Below are 17,152 nucleotides of genomic sequence, written 5' to 3' on the forward strand. Positions count from 1 at the left end.
CCTGAGCTGAAACCAAGAGTCGGATGCTTAACTGACTGAGCCACCCAGGCACCCCTAAATAAAGCTTTGGAGAAAGGCAGTGGGTATGGGTTTAGCATCCCATATCATTTGTTTTATCATAGATTTCTTTTCAAACTCCCAGGGATACAAAATTTAGTTAGATTTCTTTTTGCTAAAAATTTGTGTGAAGGGCTTTTCAAGTTGTTAGAGCATTAAGAGTCTTTGGGGAAATCTGGAAAGAAGAGAATTACTGTCCAGCAGCTATCAGTGAATGACCCTCCTCAGTGAGAGCAGGGTGATCATGTGCTGATAAGTTGGAGGGACCTGTTCTATTCACGTGTACTGGTTTTGTTTGATTTAGCTTCGCCATACAGGCTACAAAGACTCTCCTTCTCAGAACATTGTGCTGGCAGGAATTCAACATCATGGAAAAGAATAAAGGATGGACCCTCTTGGAAGGAAAAGATGGCCATCTTCAGGGAATATCTCTCCTTGCCAAGTAAGGCTTCCTTGCCATGTACACCTGCTCTAAATCAGCATTGATTTAGGTACTTTTCTCCCTTTTAGTTAAAACAGCAACCTAAGTTGGATAACATCACAGGTTAGGGAAATACCCACTATGCCAGGCAAATATTTTAGAGGTCCTGACAGTGCTATACCCTCCTGTGCACCTGAAGCTGGGCAAAATCCTCAGAGGACCCCTAGCCCTGGGAATAATGCAATCTGGATAGGAGCATTTATTTCCACCCCCCCCCCTTTTTTTTGGATTTTAATTTTGAGTAATCTCTACGCCCTCCATGGGGCTCAAACTTAGAACTTAAGATCAAGAGTCATACTCTCCACTGACTGAGCCAGCCAGGCACCCCAAGAATAGGAGCATTTCTAAGAGGTGTCCTATTGGGTGTTCTGTTTTGCAGTGCATTGCTGGAAAGAAATCACCTCTTTGCAAATAAGATCATGTACTTGTTGGTCCCTCTTCTTAACCGAGGGAATGATAAACATAAACTCACATCTGCAGGATTTTTCGTGGAGGTAAGATTCGTTAGAAGCTGAATTCAGGAAGCCTGTAAAGCAGCACTGCCTGCCTTCCTGGGCCCCATCCAACTTCATGGCAGGCTGGGATCCATAACAGACATGGGATAGAAATAGTTTCAGGTTCAAGCCTACTGAAATACTTCTTGTCTTATGTACCTACAGTGTAAGCATCACCCTGTAATATAGTACAGGTTTCAAAGGAAAATGTGTATTTTGGAGTTGGTGGGAAGGTGGTTCCCCTCCTGAAAAAGGGCTTAAAGGTAACTTCTACAGGGGTGCCTGTATGGATCTGTCTGTTAAGCGTCCAACTTTGGCTCAGGTAATGATCTCACAGTTTGTGAGTTCAAACCCCACGTCAGACTCTGTGCTGACAGCTCAGAGCCTGGAGTCTGTGTCAGATTCTGTGTCTCCCTCTCTCTCTGCCCCTCCTCTGCTCACACTCTGTCTTTCTCTCTCAAAAATAAATAAACATTAAAATTTTTTTTAAAAAAAGGTAAATCCTTTGGCTTATTTCTGGATTCTTTCAGCTTCTCCAGAGTCCAATGGCTAGGAGACTGCCCAGCATATACTCTATTGCCCGCTTGAAAGACTGGCTACATCATGGAAATAATGTCTTCAAAACTCTTGCCCTAAAGGGACTGCACTATCTTACCAGACACCAGGAGATGGTAGGAGGGGCCCTGAGAGTACTGATTTATAAGTCACAAATCAAGCATACCCTAGAAAGACACCCAAGAAACTGGTAACAGCTGAGAAGGAAATTGGGTAGCTGGGAATAGGATCGAGTGGGAATGCATCCCTTTGAACCATTTAAATCTTATGCCTAGGAAATATGTAAGTACTGACTATAAAGTATTTCATGGAATTATAAGAACTAAATAAAAAGTCCAAGTCACATATATTCATAAAATTTGAAACCTACAATTTGTGTAAGGAGGTACCCTCACTATCATCACAGCCTGGGTGACATTCAGGTGTCCTTTTATGTCTTGAACCATGTTACTCTAAGGAATAAATTGGATATGCCATGCTATCTATCCCAAGATGTGTATCATCTAAATAAAGATCACTGACATTCATGTTGAAAGAGAGCTCATTTTCTGCAGGGCTAGCTAGAAACTAGGCCTGGGTCAGAAAGGAAAATTAATTCCGGGCCTTCGACTTTGTCATTTGAGTTCCATTTCTTTTAAATATTTAAATATGTGTGTATGTCTGACACAAGAATGACAGATATTAGCATGTTAATTGTTAATACTTTTTACATGTATGTCTTACACTTTGAAACTCTGAGATTGCTTCATTTTGGGAGTTTCAGAAGAACAGAATCCCAATTCAGAATGGGAAGGACGCTTAAAGGTCCTCAGTCAATTTCTGCTTGAATTCCGGCAAGGAATCTTTCTGCTCTGGATACATTCCATGTTGGAGAACTCATTATGAGTTGAGCTAGCCATTCCACTTTCTCTCTCTATAAGCAATTCCTTACATTAATCCTAAGTCTCTGTTATTGGACCATCTCCCTCTTGGTTCCATTTTTTCCCTATGAGGCAACTTACAACAGCTCTGCTCCATTCTCTATCAGCCCTGCCAATACTGAGAGGGCAATCATGCCCTCTTTACTTCTCTATTCTTAATTAGCCAGCCCTACCAAAAATTCAACAAGCACCAGGTACTGAGTTAAGCTGGGGAGCCCTACTTTGGTAACAGATGAAGTGCTATCAGGAGAGGTGATGGTGCACTCCCTTTGGGCACACAGAGGGAAGGCATCAAGAGCCTGTTGCCGTGCATCTTAGACCTCTTATGTGAAACCGACGAGAAGATTGTTTTGTTGGCCATCCAGATACTCCTGCAACTCGTCGAGACAATGGATTTCACTACCCTGACTGCCATGATGAAGACCCTGTTCTCCCTATTTGGTGATGTAAGACAATGAGAGAGGAGAGACTTTCCTAGAGGAGGGTAATTGGCATAACAGCAAATAGAAATTGGGATCCTTCCCAATTTCTAATAGAAATTGGTAACCTGTGATGTTAGCAGGACTGGTGTTACTGTTTTCTCAGATTAAAAAACAAAAACAAAAACGAAAAACAGAGATGTAGAGACTTGCCAAGGAGAGTCTCTACAGAGATGTAGAGACTTACCCTAATCATGGGGTGGGGAAGGAGTTTGTATAAGAAAAGATGTCTTTCAAGGAACAATCAGGATGGGTCAAGGTGGTGGACTATACATATGTCCCCATCCCAAATCCCAAAAGATTTTTCAAAAAAGAAATGCATGGAGCACAATGAACCATGTCCTTGGAAGAGTCAAATATGCCAAGGTTGGGTTTTTGAATTTCAGCAAAACATTGTGTGAGTAGTTAATACTAGTATCAGGCACAAACTGTGCTGACTACATTTCTCATATGCAGAGTGAGAGAACAACCAGTAGTACAAAGCAGCAGGTCTTGCTAACTTTACCTGTATTTGGCTTCTTGCCCTCAGCTACCTACAGCTAAATAGCCTCATGTTAGGGCTGGGTTTTCAACTGACCTAGTCCTTGCAAGTTAAGCATGAACACTTTCGATGAGTTGCTTCCCTTTGGATACTTTATAGGTGAGACCTGATGTTCATCGTTTCTCCATGACCCTCTTTGGAGCCTCCATAAAGTCTGTGAAATACACAGATAAGAAGGGTATAGAGAATCAAGTCCTGGACAGCTTGGTCCCACTACTTCTGTATTCTCAAGATGAAAATGATGCAGTAGCTGAGGTAACACCTCTGTCAAACTTCTTTCAGCCCTGAATAACTTCCAATCCAGAGCCAAATACGCAAATAAGCTTTTATAGCTTTGAGGGCAGGGACTTTGCCGTGCCATCTTTATTCACCATTTCCTCTAGCACAGACTACCTTTCAATTATTTTGCCTAAGTGAATTATGTAAAAAATCTTACTCCTTATTTCTGTATAGGAAATTATGGCCCTTTGTGGGTAAGAACAATAAATATACCTTGTTGTTACCCCACCCCAATATTTAGCCTAGCACAGAGGCCTAAATACCGTGCCCAATTCAACAAACTTTTTGTTGATGTCAATAACAATATCCCATTACCTTTCTTTTATTTAAGAACTGCCTCATGGCCTTTGGACAAACAGACTTGTGTTCAGGCTAAGTCAGAAATAGTAGCTCCTCTGACAATCTAAAGAAGGCTCTGCATCTCCTTAATCTTCCACAAGTTTCTGTCATAGAGTTGTGGGTGGGATGTCATCATCTTTACTACTTTCCCATACCTCAGGAGCCTATCCATCCCAAGGTGCTAACTATGACCAATTACAGCAAACCAGAGAGGTGCACAAGGATTCTGGAAAAATGCTGAACTTGCCCTTATGTATGCTCCCCATTACAGAAATGAAAGCGGAATCAGAAACAAGATTTAAGATTATAGTGGGCCCTGGTGTCTTGACATGGGGGAAGTGTTATGGCCTCATAAACAGAAATATGAAATATTTCAGACCCCAATAAAGTATGGAGTAGAGCTTCCCAACCGAGTGATGGAGAAGTATGTCCTGTAGGGGTCATAGATATGTGGATGCGTTGATACCCATCCCACCCCATCCCCACCCCTGTCAGCCCTTGGCAATCAGGCAAGGCATAGAGCAGCCGAGGCTCTGGGCTTATTTTCTTTCAAACCTTGAATGATCCCTAGCCTTGTCTTCAAGGCTAGAGAGGTGGAATCCAACATTAAACAGGTTGGGAGTCACTAACACAGAGAACATAATAAATACCCATATATCTACCACCCACTGTAAGAAATAAAATAGGAATAAATCACACGCCTATCCCCAAATGAATTCCCTCAACAACTATCATCCTGCATTGTATTGTTACCAACTTCTGTGGTAATATGTTTTCATGTTTTAAAACTTTATATGTAGAAAAACACTTCGTATATTGTATCATTTATAAATCTGTCAGCAAGCAACTTGCTCTTTTTTGCATATTTGGCATTATAAGACTTGCCCGCATGTGGGGCTCCCACTCGTTTATTCTTCCTGCCGTACAGAATCCTCCGTCTTGAGGATACCCTCACACTTCTCCCTCCTATGCTCGGACATCTACGTCGCCTCCAGTTTTTCATTACTACGATGCTGCAATGAGCATCCTTTTATGTATTTCTTTGCATACCTGTGTGAGAGTTTCTTGAGGGAATAAACTCAGAAGTAGAATATCTGGGCATCTTTAACTCTCCTAGATATTTACAAATAAACAGAGTAGCTGAACTAACTTGTATTCCTATCAGTCTCCAAAAGAATGGTCCAAATCTAGTGAACGTGGGACAAAATACTTGCTTGGATACTCATCTGAGGTGGTGTGTGGTACATGGGAAGCGTTCTGACAGCAGTGAATAGAGAAGAAGCGTACTTGCTAAATTCTGCTCAAGCATCTGGATCAGGAAGGGATCAGTGCCTTCCAGAAGTCATTCCAAGTCAGAGATTCCACAAGGTCTGGGAGAAGAGAAGCTATACTTCCCTGTATAAAGTGACAGGAGAATATCACAGGAGCAGCACGTGGGCGGAGGAGCCCTAGGTCTAGGAGTGGGGGAGTGGGAACTCCTGCCCAAATCCCTGCTCTGGGTATTACACCTGACAGCTCTCACTGTTGCCCTAGACCAGTGGCTCCTCCATCCTCCCCATAATTCTGCAGGCTTTATGAGCCCCCTATAGGAACTGACTGGGGAAATTGAAGGAGGACAGGACTCTGGTTCCTTTCCATCCCTGCCCTCGCTTTAGCCAGGATAATTCTGAGTTTATCAGCTTTTCGTATTGGACTTCAGTATCAGTTTTATTTGAAGAAAAGTTAGGTCAGCTAAAAAAAGAAATATTTGAAAAATGCTGATCTCTGATAATCCTTTCCACAGGAAAGCAGGCAGGTCCTAACTATATGTGCCCAGTTCCTGAAGTGGAAGCTGCCCCAAGAAGTGTACTGCAAAGATCCCTGGTACATCAGGTGTGGCAAAGTTGGAAAAGTCTGCAAGTTCTTTGTACGTGATCAATAATGGCTTTGTTAGCTCTTTCATATGCTAGCATACTTATTTTTTCTGATGTAGTTTTTAAGGGAGGAACACGACATAAAGGAAATATTTCCCATCCCCTTTCACATCAGCAGCTGTTATCCATGAACCGTCTTGCTTTGGGAACCTATTTTTCTACACTTTCCTCCCAACTGAGTCACAGATGCACTTTCTATTACCACCCTTTCTCATCAGAAAGACTCTCTTTTGAATTCTTGGGAGCCCCATTAACCTGGGTCAGAGGCTCATATAGGGTATAGGGCTGATGGTACATGCTCAAAAAACTGCTTGTGGAGTGAATTGAAATGGAGTTATGTATTGCCTTTACAGTGATCTCTAATCCTTTTCTTGGGTGTAGTGGATTATTTTACCCTCCGTTAGAACATGTTTAGGGAGCCGCAAGCAAGGGTTGCTAGGCTATCATGGGCCATGCAGCACGCTTAGCAGCATGCCACTGACTCTGCTAGGACCCAGATGGCATCCTTTCTCCTCCCAGACTTAACTAAGGCTACTGGGGCCAATCTCAGGGGAAGGCTTGAGCCAGGGCAGTTTCAGGGGGCCTATCCATGGTTTTCTGGACATCTGACTCTAGAACTGCTGGGATCCTACTATGAAGACCCTAGGACTGACTATTCCCACAGGGATCTTCCATTTGTGTAACCTATTTAGGACCCAGTGGCGGGCTCCTCCGATCAGAGTTACAGGGCTAGGAAGCCTCACAGTGTCAGGCTTTCCACTGGGGATGATCTCTCTGACCTGTAGGCAAACTTACATCTGAGGCAGTGATAACAATATTTACAGCAGAAATTCTGATTATAGATTATCCATGTACCATCGTAAGATCTATAGGAATAGATTCTGATTGCCCTCCTCCTATCCCAAGCTGCCTATCCCTGTAGCAGACCCACTGAGAGGCACATTTATTCAGCCAGTAGGCACAACACATCCAATGTGCAACAGGCCATGGGGAGCCCAGAAACATGCCAAGGATACAAACTTCCCAAGGGAGCTGGCTAGCTAGGAAGGGGGATAAAACTTCTGTGGGAAGTTAAATGGAAACTCAAGGTGGCAAATGATATGTGCCAAGAGAGGAGTACTTGCAAAAATGCTCAGAGCAGAGTAAGGTCAGGAAGGCAAGGGTGATGGGGGAAGAGCTGATAGGGAGGCAGAGCTCAAGGCAGAGAAGACTTAGAAACAGAGAGGTGGAGATGGACTTAGAGGCATCACGGGCACAGTATGTGGCATGAGTGGCTGTGAGCAAGGTGTATTCAGAGGATTTAACTTTGTCTAGGGGCTTGTTATTGTGGCGCTAAGCAACCACAATCACTATTTCAAGCACTATGCTATATGTGTCCGATGTCTGACATAGTCCCTGACTCTGGAAACTATAGTGAGGCTGACAAAAATAGTCGTGCGTTTCACTCCTTTCTACTCTTTTTTCCCCACTTAGGGAAAAAAATGCAAGGGGAAAGTTAACCTTGTAGCCCAAACATTGATGTTCTCCAAGAATGCAAAGATTCCTATCAGAAGAGCAGCAGTCTTATTTGTAGGTATAAATAATCTTTTCATTTCTACAGTCACGTTACCCTATATTCTCCCAAACTTTGTTCTTGAGTATCCTCATTGTTTATGAAGATAACTTCAAAAATACTTTTTTTTGAAGAAAGGGGCTGTTGTCTTTAGGTAACTTTCAGGCACTTGGAAGTCAAAGTTTTAGAATCTAATTATCAAAAGGCCAGTTCTGCCAACTGCTTAGAGCCAGAGCCAGACCACAGACTCACTGACTTTATCCTACATTTAGGGCTCTTATTGAAGTATGTGGATCACAGTGAGCTCAGGATGAAAGGCACTGACTGGATAGAGAAAGGTGAGTGACAACACACTTGGGTTTGGTTTGGAACATCTCACATTTTGAAAGGGATCTGAGGCAGTGACAGTGGGCAGGCTCTCTGACAGAATTTAGACCCTGGGAACCAGAGAGCCTGACTTTTGCAGTAAGAAAGCCCTTGGTGGCTTCAAGTGAATGATGGTCTCATCCCAGTCCAACTACCCGATTAGGAAAGGACATGACCCTATTTTTCTGGAAGCCAGCTTTGATGAGTGTCTCAGGAACAGTTTCTGAATTTTTTCGGGAAATAAGACATTACCTAGAAATACTATCTTAGTAAATTATGATGATACCTCACAAGCACCACAGAAATGGCTGTAGCACTACTTTCCATAAGCAGTTGTCCCGTGAGATGGTAAAACTTGGTAATACAGATGTTTTATAATCATATAAGGCAACCATAACATAAATGGCTTTCTGAATTGTCAGTGAGTGGAAATTTTCTGTAACTGTACAGTTTGGAGGATTTAGCACTCAGAGAACTATTTATTCCCATTTAAGAAGTAGTCCTACAATTAGAAATGCCATGAAATGCTAAGCCTCACACCCAAAAGTATGTACTAAGAGAACCAAATTAAAATCCTGGGGGTACCTGGCTGGCTCAGTCGGTAGAACATGAGACTCTTGATCTCGGAGTTGTGAGTGCAAGCCCCATGTTGGGTGTAGAGATTACTTAAAATATTTTAAAAAATAAAATAAAATCCTGAACAATTCACTGCTTTTACAGTAAGAATATACAACTGGTAAAATAGCCAGAAGCTGGACCTTATTTAAGAAAGATTATGAGAGGGGCACATGGCTGACTCTGTGAGTAGAGTGTGCAACTCTTGATCTTAGGGTTGTAGTTTCAAGCCCCATGTTGGATGTAGAGATTACTTAAAAATAAAGTCTTAGAAAAAAATTATGAGAGGGGCTCCTGGCTGACTCAGTCAGTAGAGCATGCAACTCTTAGTCTCGGGATTATGAGTTTGAGCCCCACATCGGGGGTAGAGTTCATTTCAAAGTAATTAATTAAAATTTTTTTTAAAGATGATTTGGTGCTCGCTTTGGCAGCACATATACTAAAAAAAGATAATTTGTATAAAAAAAATTATGAGAAATGTTAACCAGATTTGTTGTAGTGATCATTTTACAAAATATATAAATATCAAATCATTATGTTGTACACCTGAAACCAATATATAATGTATGTCAATTATACCTCAACAATAACAAAAAAAGCAAAAAGCTTTAAAAAAATGGAAGATCATGCCACTTTTCTAAATTCTTCTATCTCCTCACAGCTATCAGAAGCAAGAAAAAAAAAAGTAAAAGTAAAACAGATTCTTTTATTCTATGAGGTAGGCCTGTGCCTGGTTGATTCTGTTCAATTAAAAAGAAATTATTTTCTTTTTTTAACTTTTTTTAATGTTTTTATTTTTGAGAGAGAGACAGAGTGAGTGGGGGAGTGGCAGAGAGAGAGGGAAACACAGAATCCGAAGCAGGCTCCAGGCTCCGAGCTGTCAGCACAGAGCCTGACATGGGGCCCAAACTCACAAGCTATGAAATCATGACCTGAGCTGAAGCTAGACGCCCAACTGACCGAGCCACCCAGGTGCCCCAGAAGGAAATTATTTTCTAATCTAACACAAGGGGAGCAAAAGTTCCTTTTTCATTCTAAAGTCATTTATGTATGGGATCTATATATGAACTTTATGAAATTGCCAATCTGTAGGGCGAAATCAAGTCAAATAACATTCTCATGTGGTTCAATCTAATGGAATAATCCCACCCTCTTCCTTCCCTAACAGTGCCTGATCTGTCTTAGAATAGGGTGTTCCAGCACTCCTGAACAAATATGTCATTTACTATAGGTAATTTTTAAGCTAAATTTAAACAGAAAAATAACAAAATTTTAAATGTGAATTTAAACTGACTTCATGACAAAATAAAGTTCCATTCCTTTAGATTCTAGAATTGATGTGTACTCCTTCATGTATTCTGTGAAACAGATCTTTTTTTTTTTTAATTTTTTTTTCAACGTTTATTTATTTTTGGGACAGAGAGAGACAGAGCATGAACAGGGGAGGGGCAGAGAGATAGGGAGACACAGAATCGGAAACAGGCTCCAGGCTCTGAGCCATCAGCCCAGAGCCTGACGCAGGGCTTGAATTCACGGACCGCGAGATCGTGACCTGGCTGAAGTCGGACGCTTAACCGACCGCGCCACCCAGGCGCCCCTCTGTGAAACAGATCTTAATGCAAGAACTGAAAGAAATTAAAAATAGTTAAGTATTCCCTTTTGGAAATAAACATGAGTTTAAAGGCTAAAATGCTACTGAAGAAATAAAAAGCTTCAAACTGTGAAGAGGTCTTGAGCATTTTTGAGACCTCGGAGAACTGGAAATTAAAAGGAGAGCTTTATCTAGGGGGCCTGGCTGATTCCATCGGAAGAGCATGCAACTCTTCATCTCAGGGTTGTGAGTTTAAGCCCCAGGTTGGGTGCAGAGATTTATTTATTTTAAATAAATAAAACTTAAAAAGAGAGAGAGCGCCTTATCTAACTAAATATGATACCAAAGACAGATCCATAAAGTAAAAGAATGATAGATTTATCTATATAAAAATTTTATTTCTTTTAAATATTTATTTTGAGAGAGAGAGAGAGAGGGGCAGAGAGAGAGGGGGAGAGGAAGAATCCCAAGCAGGTCTGTGCTGTCAGCACAGAGCCTGATAGGGCTCTATCCCACAAACCATGAGATCATGACCTGAGCTGAAATCAGGATTTGGATGCTTAACCCACTAAGCTACCCAGACTCCCCTCTATATAAAAATTTTTTTTTTAATTTTTTTTCAACATTTATTTATTTTTGGGACAGAGAGAGACAGAGCATGAACGGGGGAGGGGCAGAGAGAGAGGGAGACACAGAATCGGAAACAGGCTCCAGGCTCCGAGCCATCAGCCCAGAGCCCGACGCGGGGCTCGAACTCACGGACCGCGAGATCGTGACCTGGCTGAAGTCGGACGCTTAACCGACTGCGCCACCCAGGCGCCCCATATATAAAAATTTTTAAAATCAACTTTGATTAAAAAAAAAAAAGAAACAGAGCCAAAAACCAAACAATAATTTAGGAAATATATTTGTACTATGATAATGAGTTAATATCCTTAAATCAGTACATCTCTCTCTTTTTTTAAGTTTATTTATTTATTTTTTTTTTTTTAGCAATCTCTACACCCAGCATAGGGCTCGAACCCACGATCCCAAGATCAGGAGTTGCCTGTTCTACCGACTGAGCCAGCCAGGCACCCCAACAAATTAATACATCTCAAAAGACAAGTGGCAAACAATATGAATAAGCAGTCTATAGAGGGCGAAATCAAGTCTATAGAGGATAAATGGCCAGTAAATATATGAAAAATATTCATTATTCCTAGTAATCAAAAGTTTGAAAACAAAACAATGATGAGATGCCAGGATGACTTTTTCTGCCAAAATGGCAAAGGTTACTAATTAATAGTCACCATAAATGTGTTAAGGGAAAACTGACATTATTGTACACTGCACTGGTATGAGCATAGATAGATATACCTTTTTTATATTTAAGTTCGGCAATATGTATCAAACCTTTTAAATAAATATATACTTCGACTTATCAATCTCACTTCTAGGAATTTAACCTATGAAAATCAGAGGGGTGCCTGGGTGGCGCAGTTGGCTGAATGTTCAACTCTTGATTTCGGCTCAGGTCATGATCCCAGGATGTGGGATCAAGTTCCACATCCAGCTCCATGTTCCATGCTGAGTGTGGAACCTGCTTGATTCTCTCTCTCTCTCTCTCTCTTTCTCTCTCTCTCTCAAAAAAAAAAAAAAAAATCAGCAGAAGGGTACCTGGGTGGCTCAGTCAGTTGAGCGTCTGACTCTTGGTTTCGGCTCAGGTCATGATCCCAGGGCTGTGGAATTAGACCCACGTTAGGCTCCACACTGAGCGTGGAGCCTGCTTAAGATTCTATCTCCCTCTGCCCCTGTTCCCCACTCACACTTGGTCTCTTTCTCTCTCTAAAAATAAAAATACTCAAAAATAATAAATAAATAAATAAATAAATAAATAAATAAATAAATAAAATAGCAAACATGGAAAACATCCAAGATTAGAAATACTGAGAAATTGCTTTCATAAAGTATAGCATATCCATATTATAGAATCCCATGAAGCCATGAAAAAAATTGTTTTTAATTTTTTTTATCAAGTAATCTCCATGCCCAACATGGGGGTTCGAACTCATGACCCCAAGATGAAGATTCACATGCTCTACTGACTGAGCCAGCCAGGTACCCCAAAGCCATGAAAATATCATAGAAAAAAAATTTAATGACTTTGAAAAGTGATGATGCAATATTAAATAAAACAAGCAATTATTAGATAATCTGCATGACCTGGTTTCATTTTAACAAAAAAGCACATGTATGTAACTGAATAGAAAAAACAGAAATATAACTGTTTCTCTGGTGGTGGAATTATGGATAACTGATTTTCTTCCAGTGCTTACATGTATTATCCAAATTTTCTAGGCAATGAACATGTATTTATTTTATACTAAGAAAACAAAAGGTAAAGATTTAAAAAAAATAAAGTACACTTAAAAGAAAATAATGATTTAAGAGTAATCTCTAGGACCAACACAGGAATTTAGAAATTAGCAGTTTTAGACATGGCTTGACAGATGATTTGACTTCAGGTGGACTACTTGGCATTGTGGCTATTGTAAAGGAGTAAACTATTTGGAAACTCAAAAATGAATGCTTTGTAGGTCACAATTGGAATTGATCTACAAATGTGTAATTTTCAGACAGATTCTTAGTAATAGTCCTTTGGCTGTTTGGTGTCTGGATCAGTGATCATTTCCATAGATATTCACCTCCCACCTGTGTTTTCTGGCCACATAGATCTGAGAGATCTGCTGTGTGACCCTGAGCCCTCTCTGCGCATCATCGCCTCTCAGGCTCTCTTCCAAGTCCGGGAGGTAGGGACTGAACAAGACCCCAGGCAGACTGTTTGCGGCTTGAGGAAGCTCATGGGCTGTCTTTCTACTTAGAAATGCAAGGCAAGTAACATCAGGTAAAAACTAATCCTTTCAGAAACCATAGAAGCAATCATGCCCCATTTTTTTTTTTCAGACTGAAAATAATGTCAGCCCGAAGCTACCTCCTGCCATTTAATTACCTCAGAACATATTTTTTGCTGTCAAAATCTTTAAGGAAATAGAATATATGAGGGAGGGAAGCTCTCGGTGTAAATTTGCAGAAATCATGAAATTCTACGGAGCTTTTGAGGCATGCCAGAACTTCCATAAAGTTCCAGTCTTGATAAACAGGTCTAGCACAGCTTCAAAAGAGATTCTAAATAAATGTTAATATAGCAATTTTAGGGGGCGCCTGGGTGGCTCAGTCGGTTAAGCGGCCGACTTCGGCTCAGGTCATGATCTCGCAGTCTGTGAGTTTGAACCCCGCGTCAGGCTCTGTGCTAACAGCTCAGAGCCTGGAGCCTGTTTCAGATTCTGTGTCTCCCTCTCTCTGACCCTCCCCCATTCATGCTCTGTCTCTCTCTGTCTCAAAAATAAATAAATAAATATAAATAAAAAATTAAAAAAATATATATATATAGCAATTTTAGGATGATTGGGTCTTCTGTCAAAGCCCGGTCTACTTGTCAACAATCTTAAGAATAAATTTACAACCAATTCTTATAGTTTGATATTATTGGTGTATGTTTATGAAATCCCTGTGGCCTTTCTACTTCCTTTCTCTTTCCCTTAAAAACCTTCAAGCAAGAAAAAATTTCTGAAGTGGTATAATACTAAATCTACCCCAATTATGCAAGATTTCCACTCTTTCCCTCCCCTTTTCATTTTCCTGATTCCCTCTCCTACAACTACTGTCAGATCCTCAAATGGCTCTAGGATGGGAACTATTATTTGTTGAGCACCCACTGTATGCTTTAAGCATAGATAGAGAACATTTTCTTAGAAGCAGAAGTTTCCCAAGAAAGAGGTTAGTTTGTGTTGGGTGAATACTTTGATAAGCTGCATATAGAAGGGTGGGAACCCCCAAGAGGCATACCAGATTAAGTAGAAATTGATCTAATTCCCAGGCTTTTGTCTGGTTGAGGAACATAAGTGGAGAGCCACAGGTGAACTCTCTAGGGCAATGGAGAGGCCTCTGGGAGGTAGTGACATGGAGTGACATGTAAGAGGTTGAAAGAAGCCTTTCTCTTCACTCATATATATGCCAGAAGGAAAAGGGGCAACTGGCATGTGAAAAAGAGACACGCCCAATGGTGAACTGCATTAGGTTTTTGTTGTAAAGCAAGCAACATGAATCTTACCACCCTGTCCCCTCGATTTTCACCTTTCACCCCCAGCCCTCTGCCAATACATCTTTACAAACAAATTTCTTTATGATTCATGGTGAGTTGGGTTTGTTTTCAGGGTTGTGGCAGCATGCCGAGTGTGACTTCAAAAGGATCCCTGGCCAAGAGAGGTCTTCATATTTGGGACTAGCAGTCAGGAGTTTTGAGCTAATTGCAGGCCAGGGCTATCTGCTGAATTAAATCTTCACCCTTGAGCAGAGCCAAGAGGACACCTTGAAGCTAGCTGCTGGATGCTAAACTTGAGTGCACTGAGCACAGTTGAGTTAAACATGTCTCTTGCTGCTCTCTCCTTGGTCTCACTCCATTAAACCACTTTTCACTCTCTGCTTTTGAACTGTCCATTTTGTGGATTATCCAGTGAAAATGACTAACACTCATTAAGTGTTTACAATGAGCCAGATTCCTAAGTACATTATATGATTAATTCTTTAAATCCTTATAACCACTCCATATATTATTCTCTCCATTTTACAGATGGGGAAGTTGAGGAACAGAATTTGAAAAAGTGACTTGCCCGAAGTCACATAACCAGTAAATGCCAGAATTCAAACTCAAGTAGTCTTGCTCCAAAAGCCACATCCTTGGCTAGTCTCCTCCGCTCTGCTCTTTTCTCTTTTTATTTATTTATTTTGGGGCGTGAGGGGCAGAGAGAGAGGGAAAAAGGGAATCCCAAGCAATCTCCATGCTGTCAGCACAGAGCCTGACATGAGGCTCAATCCCACAAACCATTAGATTATGACCTGAGCCAAAATCAAGAGTCAGACACTTAACTGACTGAGTCATCCAGTCACCCCTGCTCTGCGCTGTTCTAATCTGCTCTGTCCCTCTAAGGTCAATAAATGCAGATCCACTCTACAATTAAATCCCAGTTGTTAAACTCATACCCCAAATTCAAAAATGCTGTAAAATGATATCGAGCTTCAAATAATAAAAATAAAGTTAGCATATCTTATTTAATAGGATACTATGTACATTGTACACTGTAGAGGAGTGTACTTAGACAAAAGCTCATGGTTATTCTTGAGGAATATTGTTTGAGTCCCTGGTTTGACCTCACATGCCACCCTGTCTCACAGCAATGAAGACATATCTCTTCACTCATATTTATGCCAGAGTCCATTTCCCTCCAGGAAGATTTTTATTTTCTGAGTAATACTACCAACAGGGAGGGGCAAGTACAATAATACTTGTTTCATTGTGTTAAAATTCACAGAGAGAAGCACCCATTAAGAAGCAGAGGTCGTGGGCACCTGGCTGGGCCTGTCGGTGGAACATATGACTCTTGATCTCAGGGTCGTGAGTTCGAGCCCCACGTTGGGCAGAGAGATTACTTTAAAAAAAAAAAAAAAAGCAGAGGTCTGATTTTTTTACTGACTACCTCCGCAGTTTGGGAAAGGCTGAGAAGTATTTAATAGTGATTGTATTAACAAATTCAAATATCCAAATATTCCAAATATCTCCATTATTTTTATACAAGGCTCTTCTCAAACATAGTTTTGTGTTTTCATGGAATTTTTTAAATATATAAAACAAAAATTTCTGGACATATAATTTTGTTATAATATGTTAAAAATTCAGTATAAGTCAATAGGATTTCAGTTTTATCTTCATCATATGCTATTAAAAGGTATTGCTCATTATCTATTGCTGGCCTAGCCATGTCTTTATTATTTTAGATTCTTACTTTTTTACTCTTAGTATTGCTTTTCTTCCTTATACTGAGATACATATTTTATTAAAAATTATTATTTTAGGGGGCACCTGGGTGGCTCAGTCGGTTAAGCGTCTGACTTCGGCTCAGGTCATGATCTCATAGTTTGTGAGTTTGAGCCCCGTATCAGGCTCTGTGCTGACAGCTCAGAGCCTGGAGCCTGCTTCTGATTCTGTGTCTCATTCTCTCTCTGCTCCTCCCCCACTTGTGCTCTGTCTCTCAAAAATAAATAAAATGTAAAAAAAAAAATTATTTTTTCTTATTGAAAGATTAAACTATCATATAAGTAGGAGATGGGCTTAGGGAATGAGAGCATCTCCTAGACATCAACCTTGCCAAGTAAACTTGCACTGGGTAAAATTGTAAAATCTCTCTCTCCTTCCAGCTTCCCCCTCCTTCCTGGCTCGAAGCTCCTTTTTCTATCTCTCCCTCTCAGGAAGGGATCTAATGAACTGGCTGTTATGCGAAAATGATTAATAATGCAAGTTTTAATGAGCCTAACTCTTCCAGGGATGTTTGCTTTTTTTTTTAATTTTTAATTTTAGAGAGAGAGAAAGCATGCAAGTGGGGGTGGGGCAGAGGGAGAGAGAGAAAAAGAGAGAATTTTAAGCGGGCTCCACGCTCATTGTAGAGCCCGACGCAGTGCTCGATCCCACAACCCTGGGATCATGACCTGAACTGAAATCAAGAGTTGGAGGCTCAATGGACTGAGCCACCCAGGCACCCCCAGGGATGTTTGCTTTTTAATAAGGTAGATCTCTAAGCCAAAGGCATGAACCTTTAATTGAGAAATGTTAGGCATTACTAAGCAGGATGGAGAGGAGGTATTGGGAAATGAGTCTGAAGGTAAGGGTGGGATATAGAGATTTTCCTGTCATCCCTGAAACCACATCATATCAGCTGCTTTCCCTACATCTTCAAACCCTTGTCAGAACACAGCAGAGGAAAAGCTTTAGAAAGGATAATTAACAACTGCTTTCTGTTACAGAAAACACAGAGGGAAGTGATGGATTTTATTCTTCCTGAACAACAGTGATGACTTCCCAGCACAAAGAATGACT

At 40.8% G+C, this 17,152-nt stretch overlaps 1 protein-coding gene across 9 annotated transcripts in view; it reads left to right on the forward strand.

Annotated features, from left to right (window-relative positions):
* Positions 1-15,750, forward strand: part of MROH8 (maestro heat like repeat family member 8) — a 60,526-nt gene extending 44,776 nt beyond the window's left edge. For 4 of the 9 annotated variants that reach the window (XM_019826542.3, XM_011280885.4, XM_045053650.1 and 1 more), the window contains 10 exons: positions 362-499; positions 918-1,032; positions 1,563-1,703; positions 2,789-2,953; positions 3,627-3,782; positions 5,929-6,051; positions 7,532-7,631; positions 7,883-7,948; positions 12,898-13,055; positions 15,594-15,750. In XM_019826542.3, the coding sequence (XP_019682101.2) occupies positions 362-499; positions 918-1,032; positions 1,563-1,703; positions 2,789-2,953; positions 3,627-3,782; positions 5,929-6,051; positions 7,532-7,631; positions 7,883-7,948; positions 12,898-13,046 (1,153 nt within the window). In that variant the 3' untranslated portion in view covers positions 13,047-13,055; positions 15,594-15,750. Of the gene's footprint in view, positions 1-361; positions 500-917; positions 1,033-1,562; positions 1,704-2,788; positions 2,954-3,626; positions 3,783-5,928; positions 6,052-7,531; positions 7,632-7,882; positions 7,949-12,897; positions 13,070-15,593 lie in introns of those variants that run through there. The other 5 variants (XM_045053648.1, XM_019826538.3, XM_019826540.3 and 2 more) reach the window with 5 other exon arrangements.
* The last annotated feature ends 1,402 nt before the right edge of the window (positions 15,751-17,152 follow it).

The sequence above is a fragment of the Felis catus genome, chromosome A3, assembly GCF_018350175.1.
Source record: "Felis catus isolate Fca126 chromosome A3, F.catus_Fca126_mat1.0, whole genome shotgun sequence".
Lineage (NCBI taxonomy): Eukaryota > Metazoa > Chordata > Mammalia > Carnivora > Felidae > Felis > Felis catus.